Source organism: Lemur catta, chromosome 12 (genome assembly GCF_020740605.2).
Source record: "Lemur catta isolate mLemCat1 chromosome 12, mLemCat1.pri, whole genome shotgun sequence".
NCBI classification, from domain to species: domain Eukaryota; kingdom Metazoa; phylum Chordata; class Mammalia; order Primates; family Lemuridae; genus Lemur; species Lemur catta.
The window spans coordinates 41633824-41657259 of record NC_059139.1 but is presented as its reverse complement, the minus strand read 5'-3'; the positions used below and the strand labels follow the sequence as shown (position 1 = coordinate 41657259).

General features: G+C 37.9%; 1 protein-coding gene across 1 annotated transcript in view; it reads right to left on the bottom strand.

The window, feature by feature from the left end:
- Positions 1-23436, bottom strand: part of NLN (neurolysin) — an 84346-nt gene that overhangs the window by 14470 nt on the left and 46440 nt on the right. The window contains exons 7-9 of the mRNA XM_045565836.1: positions 21196-21331; positions 14681-15047; positions 10950-11151 (exon numbers count right to left, since the gene is read on the bottom strand). Coding sequence (XP_045421792.1) covers positions 10950-11151; positions 14681-15047; positions 21196-21331 — 705 coding nt within the window. The remainder of the gene's footprint in view (positions 1-10949; positions 11152-14680; positions 15048-21195; positions 21332-23436) is intronic.

The following is a 23436-nucleotide window of genomic DNA, read 5'->3' as shown; positions in this document are numbered from 1 at the left end:
AACTGAATAGTTTGCCTCATTCTGGCATATAATATTCTAAGATTACAGCCTCTGTTATAGATAAGACAATCTTACACAATAAGTATTAACAGCCAACAACTGTTGAGACTTTATTACGTCAGGCATGACAGGCACACCTCAGAGATACTGCAGGTTTGGTTCCAGACCACAGCAATAAAGAGAATATTACAACAGAGTGAGTCACACAAATATTTTGGTTTCCTAGTGCACATAAAAGTTATGTTTACACTATACTATAGCCTAGTAAGTGTGCAAAATCATGTCCAGAAAAATGATGTACAAACCTTAATTAAAATTACTTTATTGTTAAAAATGCTATCATGTAAGCCTTCAGAGAGTTGTAATGTTTCTTCTGGTGGAGGGTCTGGCCTCAATGCTGAAGGCTGCTCACTGATTAGGGTGGTGGTTGCTGAAGATTGGGGTGGCCATGGCAATTTCTTACAAGAAGACAACAATAAAGTTTGTCACATCAATTGAATCTTCTTTTCACAAAAGATTTTTCTGTAGCATGTGATACTGTTTGATAGCAATTTAAACAATTTGAAAGAGTCAATCCCCTCGAACCCTGCCACTGCTTTATCAATTAAGTTTATGTAATATTCTAAATTCTTTGTGGTCATCTCAACAATGTTCATGCCATCTTCACCAGGAGTAGACTCCATCTCAAGAAACCACTTTCTTTGGTCACCTACAAGAGGCAACTCGTCATCCATTAGTTTGATCACGAAGACTACAGCAACGTAGTCACATCTTTAGGATCTGTTTCTAATTTTGTTAAAGTTCTCTTGCTATTTCTACCACATTTGCAGTTCCTTCTTCCATTGAAGTCTTGAATCCCTCAAAGTACCATGAGGGTTGAAATCAACTTCTTCCAAACTCCTGTTAATGTTAATACTTTAACCTTCTCCCATGAATCTTGAATGTTCTAAAAGGCATCTGGAATGGTGAATATTTTCAAAAAGGTTTTCAACTGACTTTCTCTATCAAAGAAATCACTATTTATGGCAGCTATACCCTTACAACTTGTATTTCTTGAATAATAAGACTTGAAAGTTAAAATTACTCTTTGATTCATGGGCAGCACAATGGATGTTGTGTTAGCAGGCATGAAAACAACATTAATCTCCTATACATCTCTATCAGAGCTATTGAGTGACTACATGCATTGTCAATGAGTAGTAATATTTTGAAAGGAATCTGTTTTTCTGAGCAGTAGGTCTCAACAATGGGCTTAAAATATTTAGTAAACCATGTTGCTAACAGTCATGCTGTCATCCAAGCTTGGTTGTTCCATATACAGAGCACAGGCAGAGTAGATGTAGCACAATTCTTAAGGGTCCTAGGATTTTTGGAATGGTAAATGAGCACTGACTTCATTTTCAAGTCATCAGTTGCATTAACCCCTAACAAGAGAGTCAGCCCATCCTTTGAAGCCAGGCATTTGACTTCTCTCTAGCTATGAAAGTTTTAGGTAGCATCTTCTTCCAATAGAAAGCTATTTTGTCTACATTGAAAATCTGTTGTTTAGTGTAGCCACATTCATCAACGATCTTAGCTAGACCTTCTGGATAACTTGTAGCTTCTCCATCAGCACTTGCTGCTTCACCTTGCATTTTTATGTTACAGAGATAGCTTCTTTCCTTAAACCTCAAAAACCAGTCACTGCTAGCTTCCAGCTTTCTTCTGCAACTTCTTCACCTCTCTCAGAATTGAAGAGAGTTAGGGCCTTGCTTTGGATTAGGCTTTGTTTTAAGGCAACCTTTGGCTGGTTTGTTCTTTTACTCAGACAAATAAAACTTTCTCCATATCAGAAATAAAGCTGTTTCACCTTCATATCATTTGTGTGTTCACTGGAATAGCACTTCAAGAACTTTCCTTTGTTTTCACAACTTGGCTAACTATATGGCCCAAGAGGCCTAGCTTTCAGCCTATCTCAACTTTCGACATGGCTTCCTCACTAAGCTTAATCATTTCTAGCTTTTGATTTAAAGTGAGAGACATGTGACTCTTCCTTTCACCTGAACACTTAGAGGCAATTCTAGGGGTACTGATTGGCCTAATTTCAATATTGTTGTGTGTCAGGGAATAAGAGGTCTGAGGAGAGGGAGAGAGACACAAAATGGCCAGTTGGTAGGGCAGTCAGAATTTATCAAGCACATAACATTTATCAATTAAGTTTGCCCTCTTATAGGAGCATAGTTTGCAGTGCTCCAAAACAATTACAATAGTAACATCAAAGATCATTGATCACAGATCACCATAACAGATATATTAACAACAGTGTAAAAGTTTTAAATACTGTGAAAATTACCAAAATGTGACACAGAGACATGAAGTGAGCACATGCTCTTGGAAAAATAGCACTGATAGACTTGCATAAGGCACGGTTGCCAAAAGCCTTTACTTTGTAAAAAGTGCAATATCTGTGAAGCACGATAAAATGAAGTATGCCTGTATGTTGGGCGCTTTACATGGATTATCTGGTTAAAATCTCAAAACAACTGCATGAAGTAAGTACTATTATCTTCAGTTTTGAGATAAGGAAACTGAGGCATACAGAGATTAATAGCGTAACTAGGACTTGAAACTAGGCAGTCTGATTCCATAATCCACAATCTTAAGCATAAATGCTATAGTGCCTCTTTATCTTGTAGAAAAATGAAAAAAGATTAAATTATGATATTACAAAATGACCAAATCCTCCTGGAAGGGATCTAAAATAGAAGGGTCTTATATCAAACTCTATGTGAAGAGTTAAAGTGAGTTTTCAGTATGCTTCCTTAGAAATTTGACTTCTTCTATATACTGGAAGATTTTTCAAAGATCGAACATGAGGCTGAGGTGTAAAGGCCAGCCTTTATAAATACCTATTGTAAAACTGGGATTCTGTAATTTTCACTGCACAATTTTCTGGAGATTATGGTTTTTAAGTAGGTACAATGAGAACAAATAAAGGCAAAATCACCCCATCAGCTACCATCATATAGTACATTGACAAAAATATGCATTTTGTATATCCTGCTTGTGTGAAGATTTTTTAAAGTCAGTATTAGAAGATGAAGGGGAAAATCAACCCCAAATAACAACAAAAAAAGTCGTGCGTGTGTGTTTGGTGGGGGGAAGAGTGTTCAGAACCCAGAAAAAACATGAACAAATAAATAACTCATGAGTTAGAGTTATAATTGAATAAAATAAGAATCAACACAGTTATGTCATGCAGGGTAGAGAAGAGAGGGCCTATTCTATCCAAAAGCCATTTTGTAGTGGGAAGAGAGCACAGCAAATGAATGAAAGATTCAACAATGTCTTCTAAAGAACAAAAGGAAATGTTTGTAAGGAGTAAAAGCTAAAAATAACCCCCTGCTTACTAATTTCCCGAAAGTTAGTCATGCTGTTTCTCTGTGAGCCCTTTGGGCAACATCATTTAAGTATTTTTCAAATGAAGAGGACAAAGAACCTACAAATTTCAAAAGCTCAATTTCCAGCAAACAACTAAATTCTCAAGAGAAAGGAATCCATTGTCAGCCACTGTGTATTTCCACAAAGAAACCATGGGCAAGACTTAAATCTAGCAGCCCACAGGTTCTCATATGCAGAGTAACTGGGCTGCTGACTAGTACTCATTGTTGACCAGCCCGCAAATACTACTCCCCAGTTTTTAAACTATGATCCAAAGAACCTTAAAAGGTACTTTATATACTTTTTAATATGACCAATTTAAAGGTATTGATAATTGTAGCTTATGGGCCATGATAAATATCTGTTGATGTTAACATACGTCCCAGATAAAGCAGAGCACTGTAAGAAACACACAAAATAATCCAATTAACAAATCATTTTACAGGTGACACTTCAAAAAGTTTTACGGCATTTTGCTGCAGAAAATATTTTGATAATAAAAGCATAGAAAACAACGTAAACTTAGATTCCTGTTTGGTTAGAAGTTCTTGATAGGAAGAAAGTTGTCTGAATATGAGATTTTTAAAAAATTATCTTTTGAACAGAAAATAAAATACCTAAAATATACACTATTACAGGTTTTTTAGAACAGATGACTTGATGCTATAGAGATTAACTTCTCAATTCATACAATGCAGCGAGAGTGGGAGCAAAATTATATAAACTGAAGCTTAAAAATTCATGTTAGCTTTTGTTATAAACGCCAAAGTCTTAAGGGTTATTGTTCTAATTAAGAGACCAGTTGCTTTTAGTGGTTGCAACTCAGTGTTATTTTCAGGATAGCAAATTCCAACTCAAAGAAAAGGCAGTTACTGAAATCAATAAGTGTACTGTGCTCAGGAAAAAGGACAGGCCTCAGGAGAACTGACCCTGGCTGTCTGAGGTGACCCACTATTGATTTCCTAGCAGTCATTCCACATCCTGATCTGTCTGATCTAGCCCTAAATCCAGGGACGATGGAAAAGTTTATGTAACAAGGCAAGGTATTAAAAAAAAGCAGCCACTACCAGCTAGACTTTGCCATAAATACATGGTTAAAAGGTCACAGCTTTAACTTCACACATATCTAGTGATCACTAGAGGTAATTATGTTAATAGTAATAAAGAGAATGTGTTAGTTTTTTTAGTAATCTTCACAACAAACCTATCGTTCAACAGGTCAGTATCATTACCATCATTTAAAGGATTTGGGATACAACACATAATCTGGAGAAGGCTTGAATACTGCATATTAAATTCATAGGCTTGTCCCAAAACTACCTATATCTAGGTACTTCTTATTTAAACTGCTTCTTTGTAGATGAAAACAAACAAAGGCATTATTCAAACTTAAATGCTAAGAAGGTTAGGGAGTATGCTTTATTCCCCACTGTACTTCCAAAATCCAGCCCACATCCAGAAATGAGATGCTCAATGTGTTTGTGAAATGAGTGAAATTGTAAGGAGAATGCTTTTGTAAAAGACTCAAACTTAACTCTAAGATATTTTCTTTTATTATCGTTCTTTACTTAAACTCTTAGCCTGTCTTTTTTCAATACTTAAAATTTTACATAATATTACTGTGCTTTTAATTTTCTTATTTTTGCATTTCATGTCCTCAAAGCTAAACTCTAAATAAACATTGAAGCTATTATAACTTTTCTTTCTTTTCAATCCCATCCTACCATACCTAGCATAACATGTCAGACACAACAGATAACCAACAATTCTGCTTCATGAGAAATCAACCAAACATTTCTCCCTCTTTAAACAATATATTTCTAATTATTTAAAAACCGGTAGATGTAGAAAATGCATGGACAGGCATGGTGGCTCATGCCTGTAATCCCAGCACTTTGAGATGTTGAGGTGGGAGGATTGTTTGAGGACGAGAGTTTGAGACCACGCTGGGCAATATAGCAAGATCTCATTTCTACAAAAAATAAGAAAAATTAGCTGAGTGTGGTGATGCCTGCCTGTAGTCCCAGCTACTTGGGAGACTGAGGAAGGAAGATCATTTGTGCCAAGGGCTACAGTGAGCTATGATTGTGGCACTGCACTCTAGCCTGGGTGACAAAGCAAGACCTAGTCTCACAAAAAATTAAAAAAAAAAAAAAAAAAAAAAAAAAAAAAAGGTAGTACACAAATGATAGAAATAAGCACGTTCCTAAACATTACATAGATTCACATTCTGGTTTATGACCTCAACATTTATGCTACAGACACATGTATGTATGCGGTTGTGTATGTATAGACAAACAAATAGCAAAAATGAAATCCTGAAAGAAATCATGGCTGATGTTAAAGTTACAAACTGTAACAGTGTGCAGGAGTTGGGGCTAGGGAGATGGGATAACAGTCAGCAGAGGCCACAAGGTTGGGGACAGGTTGCTGTATTTTAGGACTAAAACCTCAATGGTCAACTCACACAGAAGGAAATGTAGAAGTGTGTAAATTCATTCATTCCACATTATTAAATAGAATGTCATTTAATAAACTTAGGAGAAAGAAGTTCATCCAACAGGAATGCATACTTGGAAGATCAAATTCAGACCACACGAAATGGTGCTGTCTCCACTGCATGGAATGAGAGCACACAGAAAGGAATAAAGAAAGCAGAGCTGTTAAGGGCATGACTGTCAGACCTTGGGCAGGTCCTTCTAAGTTTCAGATTTTTTTGCTTGGAAAACAGGGAAAATAACAGTACCCATCTACTTCAGAGAGTACTGTGAGGATAAAATTAATAAATGCCTGCAAAGCACTGTGCACAGTACTGGCACCTGGTTCACGCTCAGTAAGTTGCAGCCACCACTCTTCCTCTCAGCCTGCGCAGTCTTCCTGACCAGGTATGGTCTTGGCTGGTCTGACCAAGCTTATCGTTGGCTTCCTCCAAGTATTTATTCCTGGGTGTTAATGCTGAAGATAAATGTCCCCATTTCTCTTCAACTAATCCACCACCACTCTCAATACTTTAACCTGCTCATTCTGTTCTTGCTTCAGGAATCAAACTTCTAAGTAGGCAGCAGTCATCAAAACATCTTCCACAACAAAGTAAAAAACACAGCCAGAACAAATACAACCTGATGGTTTCCAATCACCTTCCATAGATTTTCACTCAAAACCCACTGAAGGGAAGCGTTTGTGAATTCTCTAGAACCTGAAGTGGCAATAGATTGCCTCACAGCAACTGGTCTTTTTTCCTCCTTTCCAGTTCTGAGTTTTGTATTATTTATTGCTCCCAAAACAGCTAAATTATGCATAAGCACAATTTTAAGAATACTTCAATATGTACAGCACTTTATGCTTTTCCAAGTGCCTTTTCACAGATTTGTTTAATTTCCCCAATACTCCCGGGAAGTAGATTCAAGAATTGCTGTTGTCCCCATTTTCTGAATAATAAAGACAAGATGGTTCAAAGAGGTCAAATAACTTGCCCCAAGTCACACAGCCAGGCCCACAGATACACAGATGATTTTTAATCCAGTGCCCTAGTCATAACACTAGGGTGCCTTGTGGACTAATAAATAGGATATTTATTGACACCAGTATCTAATTCAACTCTTTAGAGCAGATAAGCTACTCAAATAGTCTATCAAATTAACAGATTATTTGAAATCACATAATTTAAAGTTTTTCTGCCCATCCATCCCTTTCACTTTTAATTAAGAAGTCTTTATTGTGATTCTGATGTGCTTCCTAAGAATAATTACCTCTTTAAAGTTCAAAACTCATTACTGCTCTTAATGCACAACCCAACACAGACATTACAATGGAGGCTGTTCAGAAGCATTACTTGTCTACTCTATAGAAGTTCAAAAGGTCAGTGATTACTAAGCCCAAACCACAGTAAAGCCATCAAACAGAAACAGATACTAGAGATACCACCTCTTGATTACTATCTTTTAAATTACTTACCCTTTAGTATAAATACAAGCAAATATGAGTGAAACTCATCTCCTGAATGATGAGATAGTAGACATGCTGAACCAGTGCATCTACATATTTGAAAACTGGATGTTCCTGCCAACACATTTAAATATTACTATGATAAGCTCAGACGAGCTCTTCTGGTCATCAAACCTGTACACTGCCACAGTGGAGAACTCAAACACTGAGCTGCCATATCTTAAAACCAATCTACTGAATATGTATGGCAAATCTTTTATTTATTATATATTTCTTAGATGAGTTAGAAGTATTACTGAACATAGATATTATGAATCTCCTTTTCTGGTACCAGCCATTTTAGGTTAGTACAAAAAGTTCTCTCTTGCTAGACTTCGGAGTTCAACAAAATAGTTCTGAAATTATTATAAAGTTTCAAATATATGGATCTGTGCCTACAGAGACAAAAGCAGTGATCACTGGTTCCAAATATGATTACCTTAAAAGTTCTTAAAATATTACAAGACATCTGAAAGGATTAACTGACAAAGAAGAGATTTTTCAAAGATAATCTCGTAAGGAGATGACCAAGTAAAGGATTGTGTCAACACACTGTTCATCAGTATGACACATCTTGTGCTCATGAATGAGGTTAGGCAAAGCTTTAAGAATGGAATATATTAATAGTCTACTGTTTTAGGAGAGAGACAGCAAACTGGTGAATGCAATATATACACACAGTTCAGTCACGAGTCAAAGAGGTCTAAAAAGTCATAGTATCAAGAAAATATTTTCCAGTACTAAAGTGGCTATCTCATAGATCAGAAACAATGAGCACAACATAATGAGTTGTGGAGAACTGACTATGAACACATTGTAAGCACAGTGAGGTTCTAAGAGGACTGTACCTAAAAAAAGCACATGCATCAAGAGCACTGAAAAACCCTATTTGAAGATCACTATTATCTTAATGAATGGATTAAGACATCAAATTATTTCCTTGTGAAATCACCAGCTGACAATCAACACCTAAATGAGGTAACTGGTATAATCCACGGATTCTTAACTTGAGATTCATTATGGTCTGGGTTTCGAGGGGTCTGTGAGCCCTTTGGAATTCCATGTATAATTTTGAGTCTATTTTTCTGAAAGAGGTACCCACAGCTTAAATCAGGTTTTCATAGGGTCTTCAGATTCAAAATATTGAGGATCCACTGTTCTAAAAGCAGGTCATTTATCTATGTACAAATATATAATTAGATCTTTGGATAATCCAAGTAATATCCCGTAAGTCTAAAATGAAGTATTTGACATTTCTAAATTACTGATACAAATATCTTAGAAAAATGTAACGTGGGGTTATCCTAATTAAAAGAAATGCCAGCCACAGAATGGACAATAATGGAAGGTCCACATAATAAATATTTCAGGGCCCTAGTGTTATGATACTAGACTTTAAAATTGTCTAAGAAAAAAATGGTAGATTACTCTGAAAGATTTCTTTCCCTTGGATTAAAGAAAAGTTAGAAATAGCTAGATGAGGACTTACTTATCTGGACATATTTATATCCTATTCCCACCTGTTTTTTTAAATAAAAGATGGAAGCATCAGGATATAAAGATAAAATGTTGAGAGAACTAAATTGTTTTTAAACAAAGGTGGCAGTGGTATTTGGAAATAAATGGGTACATGTTTGGTGATTACAATAACTAGGGCTACTCTAGGGGCCAGGCATGTTGGGTGCACAGAACTGATCCTGCACACAGTGAGACAACAAAAAAACCTGCTCTGTATCCTGCTTGTCATTCATATGTCCTGCTGGATGTTCATATAAATGAAAAAGAACAAATAAGTGAGCCTCAAAACTAACTCCACTGTACATATTTTTGCAAAGCATTTTTTATACAATTTTAATTTCTGAGACTATAAGTACTAGGATCTACTGTGTCAATCAAAGTTAGTTTACTTTTTGGAGGGGAAGTTTCCCAGGTGGTGTTCATCATTTTGAAAAATCATGTCACTATTGGCAATACTGTTTTTGGACTTGACACCACAAGCCACTTCTATCAGTTTGCAGTTGTTGCTGCTCCAGTCAAGGTTATTTACATATACTGCAAACCCCCTGAATATTTTATGTCTTACTGCATAGTTGTGCCCAAGAATTACCACTTGAAAAACATTCCTTTTTTTTAATATTCAGTGAGGACAACCTATTGATTTAAAAAAGATTTTCTGAATGGGGAAAGACGATTAGGGAAAAAGCAAGTAAAATCCAAATAAAGTGTAGTGTTTAATTAGGAGTACTGTACCAATGCTGGCTTCTTAGCTATGACAAACAACTACTGTAATGTAAGATGTTAAAAGTGGGGGAAAGAGGGTGAGAGGGACAATATACGCACTATCTTTGCAACTTTTCTGTAAATCTAAAACTATTCTAATCAAAAGGTTATTTTTTTTAAAGTTTACTTTTACAGTCATATAGAGATTTCAAATTTGGAAAACTATCCCCCCATTTCTGTTACTATCAGTATATTTAAATTATTAGATTGAACTATTGAACTAGACATTTTCATATGTTAATAATGGTTAAATATTAGCAAGTTCATTTGGTTCAAGCTAGAATAGTCTGGGCCTAGTTAAAGGGACTGTGTTACAAAGTTAAAAATAAAAATGTATTTTTAGCCGGGCGCGGTGGCTCACGTCTGTAATCCTTGCCCTCTGGGAGGCCGAGGCGAGTGGATCGCTCGAGGTCAGGAGTTCGAGACCAGCCTGAGCGAGAACCCGTCTCTACTAAAAATAGAAATAAAAAAAAATTATCTGGACAACTAAAAATATATATAGAAAAAATCAGCCGGGCATGGTGGCACATGCCTGTAGTCCCAGCTACTCGGGAGGCTGAGGCAGTAGGATCGCTTAAGCCCAGGAGTTTGAGGTTGCTGTGAGCTAGGCTGACGCCACAACACTCACTCTAGCCCGGGCAACAGAGTGAGACTCTGTCTCAAAAATAAATAAATAAATAAATAAATAAATAAATGTATTTTCCATTATCAGAAATAAAGAAATCAATTTTAATCCACTGCACACATACACCTCTTCCCTGGCAAATTCTCTGCATGGTGATATTATGTTATCTGTGATTTTGAGGTCAGTAAAGGGAGCTGTTACAAAGCATTTATTATTAAGAAAGGAGTAAAGGGTCTGAGACGGTTGAAACCACTGAAGTAAACAAGCATTAATAAGCAAGAGAGAGAGATTACAGCACAGTTTTTCTGTGACACCTACACCAGATTCCTATGGAGAAGAAAATAATTAAAAGGAAAAAGCAAAGCATTTGTAACCCTTCCTTAATGACAGTCTTATTTCTTTTCTATGGGCTGTTATTCACCATGAAGCTCTTTCACTGGTAGATTAACCTCTGTGTAAAAATATGTTGTAAAAGAGGACATGATAAAGAAAATTGTGTGTTTTTGCAGAAGGCCTACAAAATTCCTGAACATGTTCAGCTTCTGAAAAAACATGTTAAGTGAAGAAATGTGACGGCAGTGAGAAAAAAAAATTCTGGAAAAGTGATTGGTAGGTTTACTATAAAAAAAAAATCACTCACCTGTGCACAAATCTGATGCATGACATGACCAAACTCATGGAAGTAAGTCCTCACTTCGTCGTGTCTCAGGAGAGAGGGACGACCTGCTGCCGGCTGTGAGAAGTTCACCACTAGGGCAGCCACAGACATCATCCGGCCCCCGTCAGGGAGAAGGCAGCCAGGCTGGAGACCAAAGCAGGCGGCGTGATTGTATTTTCCTTCCCTGGGAACCAGACACATACGTCGGTGAGACGTGAAAACTCTTCTCTAGCAACAGCACTGGCATGGCTTCTCTTGGTCATTAAGTCCTATCTGATACCAGATGGTGCTTTTAAACATTTAATTTAACTTGCAGAGAGAATTAAGTCATTTTTGCTAAAATGGAAAAACTAAAGCTAAACAAACAATAACCCTACTATCACTTTGCGTGAGTTACACCTCCAAGGTTTAGTGAGACTTAAGAATGTACACCGCACCTGGTATACAGCTGAATGACCAATTTATTTTAATTATTTTAATGAACTCCAGCTTTTCTTTTTCAAAGATGGAGTCACTAAACATTACACAATGTTGAAGCAAATTTGAAATAAAAAATATAATTTGACTCACTAGGTAGTTTTTTCTTTAAAATTAAAATTGATAAAAACATTAAATTCCAGACAATAAGATTTTTCCTTTTATTTGAGGAGGGAAGAATCAGTAATCACAATTAAATGAGCTGCTTTTATAGACTAGACAGGCTTTTTTTTTTTTTTTAAAACACAATGCTTTTAGTTAGCCTGGGAAAATGCATAAATTATACTATAAAGTAGTCTATTCTTGGACAATGTTCTATCAGTGATAGTCTCTCTACAAGCAACTAGACTTCATTCTAGGACTAGGTTTCCTTTTTTTTTTTTTCTCAGCAGATTAACAGCATATTCAGGTTTGGAGATTTTTTTTTTTTTAGTTTGCTTTGTTTTTATTTGTATATTTTTTTCTGTGTTACCTTTTCTTGGTGACTCCTTTTTTTTTTTTGAGACAGAGTCTCACTTTGTTGTCCGGGCTAGAGTGAGTGCCGTGGCATCAGCCTAGCTCACAGCAACCTCAAACTCCTGGACTTAAGCGATCCTACTGCCTCAGCCTCCCGGGTAGCTGGGACTACAGGCATGCGCCACCATGCCTGGCTAATTTTTTCTGTATATACTTTTAGTTGTTCAGATACTTTATTTCTATTTTTAGTAGAGACGGGGTCTCGCTCTTGCTCAGGCTGGTCTTGAACTCCTGAACTCGAGCGATCCACCCGCCTCGGCCTCCCAGAGGGCTAGAATTACAGGCGCGGGCCACTGTGCCGGCCTTCTTGGTGACTCTTATTACTCTTTTTTTCTCCTGCTATTCAAATAAAAAAAGCCCCTAGTCTTTTCCCAGCTTCCCATTAAAATGTACAAAACGGAAAGGGCGTTGCTCCACTCTTTACTACAACATGCTGCATGCCACACAATCTACAAATTGCTCTTCTTGAACCCACCAGAGAGATGAGGCTGAAGGGCAACCAACTAACCTACAATCTAAGACAGGTGCTTCCAAGGAGAAAAAGGAAGAAAACACCATCCTGCCTTTTTTTTTTTTAAATACCTGGGGCAGACAATGAAGACATTAGTATGAAGAATTTTTAATGAATTGCTAAAGACTGAGGGTGGCCCAGCTAAAATAGGAGCCACTAGGAGCTGTAGACAAGGGAAGGTTTACATCCACTTGCAGGCTCTTCTCCATGGATCTCACTGGGTACACACAAAAAAGACTGAGGGCAGAGTGAGAGCCCTGAGAAAGCACTGGTCGGGGAAAGGATCGGCTTCTGTGTAAGGCCAAGGATCTAAGCACTGCCCAGATCCTCTTTTCCTCTCTCCTACAGAGAAAAAGCCTTAATTAACTTCTGGGATAAGGGCAACAGACCCTGTTGTCCTTAGAGCACTGGCGAAAACCCACTGCTGTCAGAGGAAGGGAACAGGAAAAAAGCCCTCTACCCTTGGAGAAGGGTGAGAATATATGCTAGGCTCAGACCTACAGCTGAGGGTGGGGCAGGATCACTGAACAGGCCCCACTCCTAAGACCCAAGGACACAGAGCCTACTCTGTGATTCAGGCTGATGCTTAATCAGAACAACAGAGAATCCCACCCCCCAAGCAGGTTAACAGGCACCCAGTAACAAACGGCAGTCTACTGGTGGGAGAGAAGCAAGGGCTTGAAAAGAGACCTGCTCTGAGGCAGAGCACAAAGACCTGAAGTTGAAGGTGGAACAGGCACTGAGAAAAACTCTCTGACAAATCAGGTCCTATCCTCAACACAGGATTATGGGAATCAGAAGTTTGTAATGTGTTGAGGTTAATTATGGCAGCAACAGATCCCAAACCCAGTTCAACTACTAAGTAAATCAACCCCCACGCTAAACGCCTAGCAGAAGTAAACGTGTGACCATTTCCAGGCACAAAACTATTTACTTCAGTCTTTAGTATCCTATACAAGATGTCCGGCTTTCAGAAAAATTGTGAGGTATTCAAGGATGCAAAAAAAAAAAAAAAGAATACAATGTTAAGAGGCAAAGCAAACAAGAAAATCAGATATGACAAAGATGTTGGAGTTAGCACACAGAGTATTTAGACTAACCAAAATTAGTATGTTAAAGTATCTGAAGGAAAAAGTGGATACCATGCAAGGAAAGATGGATAATTTTGACAGAGAGCTGGAAATTGTAAGAAAGAAACAATTGAAAATGCTAGAAATGAAAAACACATTAATAGAGATGAAAAATGCTTTTGACAGGCTCATTAGAAGACTTGAAACAGCCAAGGAAGACTCACTAAACCAAAAGGGCTAGTCGAAATCACCCTATCTAAAACACAAAAATTTAAAAAGGATGAAGAAAGGAGAACAGAGCACCAAAAGCTGTAGAGCAATATTGAATGATCTACCCTATGTGTAATCAGAATCTCAGGAGAATAGAGAGGGAACAAGATAGAAGAAATATTTGAAGAAAGAATGGCCAAGAATTTTCCAAAATTAATGACAATTAAGCACAGATCCAAGAAGCTAAAAGAACACCAAAGGAAATAAATACAAAACAAAACAAAAAAATGGAAAAAAGGATCTGATACACCTAAGCATGCTGAAATTGCTAAAAACAAGAGATGAAGAGAAGATCTTGAAGGTAGCCAAAAGGAAAAAAACCACATTACATATAGAGGGACAAAATAAGAATTATAGTAGACTTCTTGCCAAAAGCTGTGCAAGTGATAAAGCCAGACATTCTGATTTCAGAACCCACATTTTTAACCCCTATACTAAGAACCACATGTGGGAAATATAGGAGTAGAATTTTTTTTTTTTTTTTTAAAGAGACAGGGTCTCAATCTGTCTCCCAGGCTGGAGTGCAATGGTGCAATCATGGCTTACTGCAGCCTCGAACTCCTAGGCTTCAGCGATTCACCTGTCTCACCCTCCTGAGGAGTTGGGACTATAGGTGTGCACCACCATGCTCAGCTAAGAGTAGAGTCTTTTTTTTCTTTTTTTAGACAGCATCTAGCTTTGCTGCCCAGCCTGGAGTGCAGTGGTCTGATCATAGCTCACTGCAGCCTTGAACTCCTGGGCTTGAGCAATCCTTCCACCTCATCCTCCCAAATTATAGTCATGAGCCACCACAACTGGCCTGAGTAGTGTCTTAAAATGGGTAGGAGTTGAATCCCTAAGGTCCCTTCCAACAATGTGATCCTCAGTACCTTGGATAGAGGTCCAAGTAGAACTGTCCCAATACTTCTCCTGTTGCCTTATCCTTCACAGTGTAAAGTGTAACACTTTTATTCCAAACATGAGCATCTGCCACTTGCTCAAATGAAAGTCCTAACAACTCCTGGTAGGTGTTCAGCAAGCCTTCAGTGACCTCCTCAATTGGGAAATATTCCTTGAGGAACTCTTGGTCTACAGAGTACTTGAGTTCTTCTGTCCGAGTCATGTAGTAATGTAGATCCCATGCATTGATTTTCCCATCATATTCAAAACCTCTCTCTTCACATTCCTTTTTCTTCAAATTCAAAATAAACTCTCGTTCTGCTTCACCCAAGGGTTTTAGTTTCTGGCTTAAATCATCTGTGAAGAGTAGGAAAAGTTAATGATCTATTGATGTTGGGAGCAAGCACATTCACACGTTCTGCCAGTGTTTTACAATGGGGCTTCCTTTGTAGTACTCAATAGATAAATCCGGAGGAAAGAGGAAGGAAGGAGGGAAAGAAAGGAAGGAAAGCAAGCTCTGTTATGAAAGCATAATTTTCTCTTCAAAGTGATTTGTTTTATGGCTTTTTCTTTTAGCATCACCACCATGCCACGACTTCCTCACAGTATCAACAAAGCTGAAGTTTATCTCAGAGAACTCTGACTCAAGAATGTTATAATTCAGGGAACAAAGCAATAGTGAAACTAAACTCATGTACCTGATTATCCTTCCATGAGGTTAGTTAGGCCTCAAAAGGCCAGGGGCAACAAACCACATGTGACCTGTGGTCAGCATTATCTAGAAACTGCTCAACGCTTCCGACAACCACGGGTTTAATTTCTCATTACCTTGTTCCTATGAAGAAGGCCTATTTGGACACAGAAAGTCCAGTTTTTACCTAGAGAAATTTCTAGGCACCACAATTTACATACTGTGGTCAATTTTGGACTCTGCTGTACTTGGTTAAATGGGTAACCTCTTATGTATTTATTTTTCACAATTTGTTAAATACATTAAGATAAAAATGTGCTTGGCTCTGCAAGAGTCATGGCAGTTCAGGAGGCAGCCCCCCAGTGTGAGAGATGGAGGCAGCAGTGTGAGGAATGCTGTAAAGACAAAGGAGGAAACTCGTGGAGGATACAAAGAGATATAATTCTGATTAGGCCTATGAGAGAATATGTGAATATAGGCAGCAGGAGGACAATTTGCATAGGAATATTTCAAATTAGAGGGAAAATTCCTTTAAATAAATTTAGTTAATCAGGTGGTTAGGAAGCTAAGGAAAAGCTTCAGTATATACAGTTGCCACTGAAGGAAACATTCTCAACAAGCTTGTTAACTCTCTGAGCTGTCCTCTTGTATAATGTGCATCAGACTGTATGGTTATTACCTGTTCACATCTCTGCTGTTTCCAAGTGGAAAACCCACTGAGGAAGGACCTCGTTTTCTTCCTTTCTGTAGCCCTACTACTTAGCATATTGCCTAATACTGGGTAGTTACTTCATAAATGTCTCATGAATGAATAAATGAATTATATAATAATAAATAGCTGCCATTTATGGAGCACCTATTACAAAAATGTCACATATGATTCCACTATATATATATGGCAATAAGTCAGGGTACAGCCATTGAGGACACACTGGAGTAAATTATAAATCTAAAGGCTGATTTTAACACATTATTATTTCCAACTTAATTAAGCTAATAAAAGACTAAATCCTTTGACAAGTTGTTGAAGGTAAAGTTCGAAAGGAGCTAGTGAGGAAAATAAGAACAAAATAATACTTTGGCCAACTCTGATTATAGATGATTACAACAGAAATTAGTATCTTTGCCATGGCTAAGTTATTCAACCATTTTCACTAAGATGAAAGAGAAAACAGAGAAACTGTTGGAATATGACACCTAGATTGAGAGGGGGATAGGGAAGAATACCAGTGATTAAATGTCATGGCCAGGAGATACAGGCTCAAGATGGCCAACTAGACATAGGTAGCATGTGCCCCTTCCATGGAGAGGAACCACAATAGTAAGCACATTCTCACATTTTGAACAGATTGTCTAAGAAGCAACACTAGGATTCACCAGGGAAGTGACAGGAAGCACCGAAAGTGGGTAAGGAGAGTGTATAGGGCAACTTGCCCAGCCAGGGGCTGGCTAACAGTGAGGAGATGCTCTGTAATGTGGGGAGGCAGTAAGAGAGGAGCCCCCATAGCTCCACTTACCAAGACAAGCTTTTACAATCTTAGTTAAAAGAGAACTCCCTGACCTATGCAGGTCTTGGGCCATAAGGAGCTGTTTGGAGATTGCACAAAGACCTGTCTCCGGAATGGGAACCTATGTGGAATTCCACAGGCATTTCAGATTAGAGCAGGTTGAGCTGGGCACCATTCTGAGAAACTAGATACTGGTGAACTGTGGGCACACCTGTAGCCACTGCATGGAGTTGAGGGGGGACAGAGGAGACCAGGCACTCCCATGCACCCCTAGGAAGGTCCCCACCACCCTGCTGTGTGCTGCTGTTGAGACTGAGATGTAAAAGGACAGCATTTTCCACAGTTTCTTGCCCACATTGCTTGCCTGGGGGGGACCCCAGCCTTTCTAGTCCCAGGTCTAAGGTGCCATTTTGAGAGTTTGACACCGGGCTGTGCCCTGCCCTACAGCTGAGTTTGGGCTGACACTCCTGCAGCCCCTGCCTGGCTGGGTAGGGAAGCCAGGCATTCCACCACATACCTGGGACAGTGCCTGCCATCCTGCAGCTGGATGCTGTGGGACCAAGTCCCGAGCAAATGGCACTCCCCACAGTTTCCTGCCAGCGTAGCCTTCCTGAGAAGAGCCCCTCCCTCTCTGGTCACAGGTCCAAGGCATCAGTTTGGGAGCTTAAAGCTGAGCAGTGCTCCACCCTCAGGCTGAGTTCAGGCTGAGTCAGCAGCAGCCTTGCCAATCTGAGGAGGGACAGGGGAGCCCTAGCTCTCCTACACATACCTGGGCCAATTCCTGCTACTCCTGCTATGGGCTCCAGTGAGACTAAGACACAAGAATACCACACTCCCTACAGTTCCTTGCCCATGCTGCTTGTCTGAAAAGGGCCCTGCCCTCTTTGACTGCAAACCCAGAGCTGGCACCATTTTGAGAGATTAATGCTATGCTGGGCCATGCCCCACCCTTGGGCTGAGTTCGAGGTGACGTGGCTGCAGCTGCCACTTGGCCAGGAAGGGATAGGGGAGACCAAACTCTCCTAAGCTCACTTAGGACAATACCCACCACCCTGTAAGATGCAGCTGTGTGAATGAGGACTAGCTTGCCCAACCCGCTGCAGCTACCAGTAACACCAGCACAGATCACTTGGATCCTAGTGGGTGGCTCCACCACTGCTACTGCCACCTCCCACAGATACACTGAAAGTAAAGGGGTGAAAAATGATATTCCATGCCAATGGAAACCCAAAATGAGCAGTAGTTATATCAGATAAAACAGACTTTAAATAAAAAACAGTAAAAAAAAAAAAAAAGACAAAGAAGGTCATTATATAATGATAAAGGGATCAATCCAGCAACAGGATTTAACCATCCTAAACATATATGCACCAAATATCAGAGGACCCAAGATTCACAAAATAAATATTACTAGACCTAAGGAAAGAGACAGACAGCAACACAATAATAGCAAGGGACACTAACATTCCACTCACAGCACTAGATAGATCAAGACAGAAAATAAACAAAGAAACATTGGACTTAAGTTGGACTTTAGACCAAATGGACCTAACAGATATTTATACAACATTCCACCCCAAAACTACAGAATATACATTCTTTTCATTAGCACATGGAACATTATTCAAGACAGATCACATCTGAGACCACAAAACAATCTTAACAAATTTATAAAAATAGAAATCTCAAGTACATTCTCAGACCCCAGCGGAATAAAGCTAGAAATCAATATGATGAGGAACTTCAGAAACTATACACACAGGGAAATTAAACATGCTCCTAAAGGATCACTGGGTTAATGGAATAAAGGTGAAAATTAAAAATATTTTTGAAACGAATGAAAATGAAAACACAACATATGAAAATCTGTGGGCTACAGCAAAAGCAGTGCTAAAGGGGAAATTTATAGCATTAATTGCTTACATCAAAAGAGCAGAAAGATCACAAATTAACGACCTAACATCGCACCTCAAGGAACTAGAACAATAAGAACAAACTGAAACCAAAGCTGGCAGAAGAAATAAAGATCAGAGCAGAACTAAATAAACTAGAGATAAAAAAAAAACAAAAGAAAGGATCAAGAAAACAAAAGGTTGGGTCTTCAAAAAGATAAACAAAATTGACAAACCACTAGCTAAGCTAATCAAGAAAAGAAAAGATCCAAATAAACACAATCAGAAATAAACAAGGAGACATTACAACTGATATAGAAATACAGAAGATCATCAGAGATTATCATAAACAACTATATGCTCGCAAACTAGAAAACCTGGAGGAAGTAAATGAATTTCTGAAAGCATACAACCTCCTAAGATTGAACCAGGAAAAAACAGAACTCCTGAATAAACCAATAATGAGTAGCGAGATTAAATAATAAAAAATATTCCCAAAACAAAAAAATTTTAGGACCTGATGGATTCATAGTTGATTTCTACCAGACATACAAAGAACTGGTACCAAACCTACTGAAACTCTTTCAAAAAGATTGAGAAGGAGGGAATCTTTCCTAACTCATTCTATGAAGCCAGTATCACCCTAATACCAAAGCCAGAAAAGGATGCAATAAAAAAAGATTACAGACCAATATCTCGTTGAACATAGATGTAAATCCTCAACAAAATACTAGCAAACCAAATCCAACAGCACATCAAAAGGATAATTCACCACGATCAAGTGGGTTTCATCCCAGAAATACAGGGACGATTCAACACACGTAAGTCAATAAATGTGATTCATCACACAAGCATAATTAAAAACAAAAACCACATTTCATCTCAATAGATGCGGAAAAGGCATTCGATAAAAATCCAGCATCTGATAAAAACCTTTAAAAAACCTGGCATAAAAGGAATGTACCTCAAAATAACAGCCAGATATGACAAACTCACAGCCAATATCATATTGAATGGGGAAAAATTGAAACCATTTCCCCTGAGAACTGGAACAAGACAAGGATGCCCACTTTCACCACTTCTATTTAACACAGTACTGGAAGTCAGAGCCAGAGCAATCAGGCAAGAGAAATAAAGGGCATCCAAATTGGAAAAGAGGAAGTCAAATTATCTCTGTATGCTGATGGTATGCCCTTATACCTAGAAAACCCTAAGGACTCCTCCAAAAAACTCCTAGATTTGATAAATGAATTCAGCAAAGTCTCAGGGTATAAAACCAACATACAAAAATCAATAGCATTTCTATACACAAACAACCAAACTGAGAACCAAATCAAGAATTCAATCCCATTTACAATAGGTACAAAGAAAACACACAAAAAACCCCCTAGGAATAAATTTAACTAAAGAGGTGAAAAATCTCTACAAGGAGAACTACAAATCACTGATGAAAGAAATCAAAGATGACACAAATAATTGGAAAAATATCCCATGCTGATGGATCAGAAGAATTAATATTGTTAAATGACCATATTGCCCAAAGTAATCTAAAGACTCAGTTTGATTCCTATCAAAATACCAAAGTCATTTTTCACAGAATTAGAAAAACAATTCTAAAATTCATATTCATATGGAAAATTCATACGGAACCTATGGACATTGGAGACTTACAAGGGAGGAGGGTGAGGGGGAGTGAGGGATGAGAAAGTACCTATGGGGTACAATGTACACTACTCACGTGATGGGTACACGAATATAGCCCTGACTCCACCACTATACCATATATACATGTAATGGAATTTAACTTGTACCCCTTATATCTATTAAAATAAAAAAAATTCTAACTGTTAAAATAAATAAATGTCATGGCCATAAGAATAATGGCTTTTAAAATATTAATGAAAACATGTTTATAAATGAATGTGAGAGATAGTTATTAGATAATATAGTTCTGATGTATATTATATCACTTTGTATATTAACAAGTGTTTCGAGAGTATAAAATTTTTTTTTGTTTCTATACATTCTATTTTCATTTACATCATAATTTTCAGCTTATTTCATACGAATCCGTAAGTAGCTATGCTATGACAACTAAATGCCTAGTGACAGTAGACAAAGCCAATGAGATAATACTCTCTGTTAGCACCCTAGATATCATGTTAGGAATTAGTATAAAAATCCCAAAGAAGAAACAAGATAGAATGAAGCAAGGACTTTAATAGTAATATAAACAATTAGTAGCCCCTAGAACCAAGCACATTACCTAACATACACGTTTCTCCTGATTGAATGAAAAATGGGATGTCTTCAAAGGCAGATTAGGCCCTCTGTCAAGTTCACATGATACAGCAAAACAGTCACAGAAAAAAAGAAATGGAAACCACACAAGTATTAAAAAAACAACTACTAACCTAGGAAGGCTGTTACACGGCTTGTGCTCTTTGCAGTGTTCAATTCAAGGACGAAGTCAGCATGTGTGTTATAGCCAAGTAGTTTGGCTACTTTGGCCCGAAGTGGGAGTAGCTGTTGCAGAATGATGGTGTTTGCCTAGTAATAAACGCCACCAACAAAAACAAAGTTTAATTATTAATTTGGCCTAAAGTACTAAAAAGAAATGTTATTATATGTATTTTTAGGTTCATAAAATTGTCAAATATTTTTAGACCATCTTAACTTCTATTTTCATTTCAGTGTTAGATTCTTTTTGGTTCATGAGCCAATATTATTTCTGAAATAATTTATGATTTTTTAAACCTCAGGAGATAGCTATGAGGTCTCAGTAAAATTTGAGGTACTATAAACTTAGAGTGAAAATACATTCTTAAGGACAATAGTGACTCCACGTTTTTTCTCATTGATAGAACTGCACCCAGTATTGGTACTTAATGTTTTTGGGATGTTTTTATTGTGGTAAAATATACATAAAATTTATCATTTTGACTTCACATCCATTTGTATGATGATTATAAAAACAAAACCAGATAATGTATTGGTGAAAATGTGGAGAAACTGGAACCATTGTGCTTTGCTGATGGAAATGTCAAATGGTGCAGCTGCTGTAGAAAATGGTAATTTCTCAAAAAATTAAACATAGAATTCTACATTTAATTTTTTGAGGAATTACCATATGATCTAGCAATTCAACTTCTCAGTGTATATCCCAAAGAATTCAAAGCAGAGACTCAAAGAGGTATCTATATATCCATGTTCACAGCATTATTTACAACAGCCAAAAGATGGAAGCCACCCAAGTGCCCATCGACAGATGAGTTGATAAACAAAATGTGATACATAGACACAATGCAAAAATAAATCCTTAAAAAGGAATGAAGGCTGGGTGCAGTGGCTCATGCCTGCAATCCTAACATTTTGAGAGGCTGAGGCAGGAGGATCACTTGAGGTGAGGAATTTGAGGTTGCAGTGAGCTGTGATGAGGCCACTGCACTCTAGCCTGAGCAACAGAGGAAGACCCTGTCTCAAAAAAAAAATAAAATAAAATTCTGACACATGCCACAACATGGATGCATCTTTAAGACAGTAAGCTGAATGAAATATATCAGACACAAAAAGACAAATATTGTATGATTCCACTTTTAAGAGGTTCCTAGAATAGTCAAAATCATAGAGACAGAAAGTAGAATGGTAGCTGCCTTGGGCTGGGGAAAGACAGGAATGTAGATTTAGTGTTTAATGGGTACAGAGTTTCATTAATGGGGAAGAGTAAAAAGCTCTGGAGATGGATGGTGGTGATGGTTGCACAACAATGTGAATATATTCACAATGTGAATATATCTAATGCTACATGCTATGGTTTGAATACCCTTACAAATGCATATGTTGAACCTTAATTCCTACTGTGATAGTATTAAGAGGCAGGGCCTTTTAGGAAGTAATTAAGTCACGAGGGCAGAGCCTCCATGAATGGTTTACTGCCTTATAAAAGGGCTTATCCTGTACCTTGATATACACAAAGATCAACACCAGGAATAGGCTGCTGCTGTAACAAAAGCGAAAAATGTATGGGAATGGAAGGTGAAGACACAGATACTGCAGGCTGGGAAGCTGGTGATCCTTATACTATGAATAACATTTGTGAAAACTGTTGCTTGCCATAACTTAGAAAGTAGGCCACGTACCTACTGCGTCTTAGCTCTAGAGGAAATGTTTGGGAAAACTAATAATGTTAGTGTGTGTATGTTGGCGTTTGTTGCTTTTAGAAAAATTACACGAGAGAGATGAGCTCAGGTGAGAACTGGCCAGTTTGGAAAGATGGAAGGAAAAGAATTCTGCTGAGGGAGATTTTGCCTGTGGTCCACAATCTAGGGCTTCAGATGCTTGGAAAATCCAATTGCTCTATACTCTCGACATCAGAGAAAAGACTGTCACTCAGAGTTACTGAACTGCAGAGATTAGTTTGAAAATGCTGCCTTCATCCTTACGCCTACTGTTTTAGAGAGCCTGAAAGCAGACTCTGTTAAATTGAGGAAGAGTGGGATGGAAATAATACGGGGCAGGTTTATGAACTATGACCAAAAGTGATATTTGAGTGTAGTTATTTTAACATGCATCTAATTGGAAGCAAACAGACAAGAAATCTAAGTTTTTGAGGGAATTTTATTACCAAAGATATCATAAATCTGGTGATTTATTTG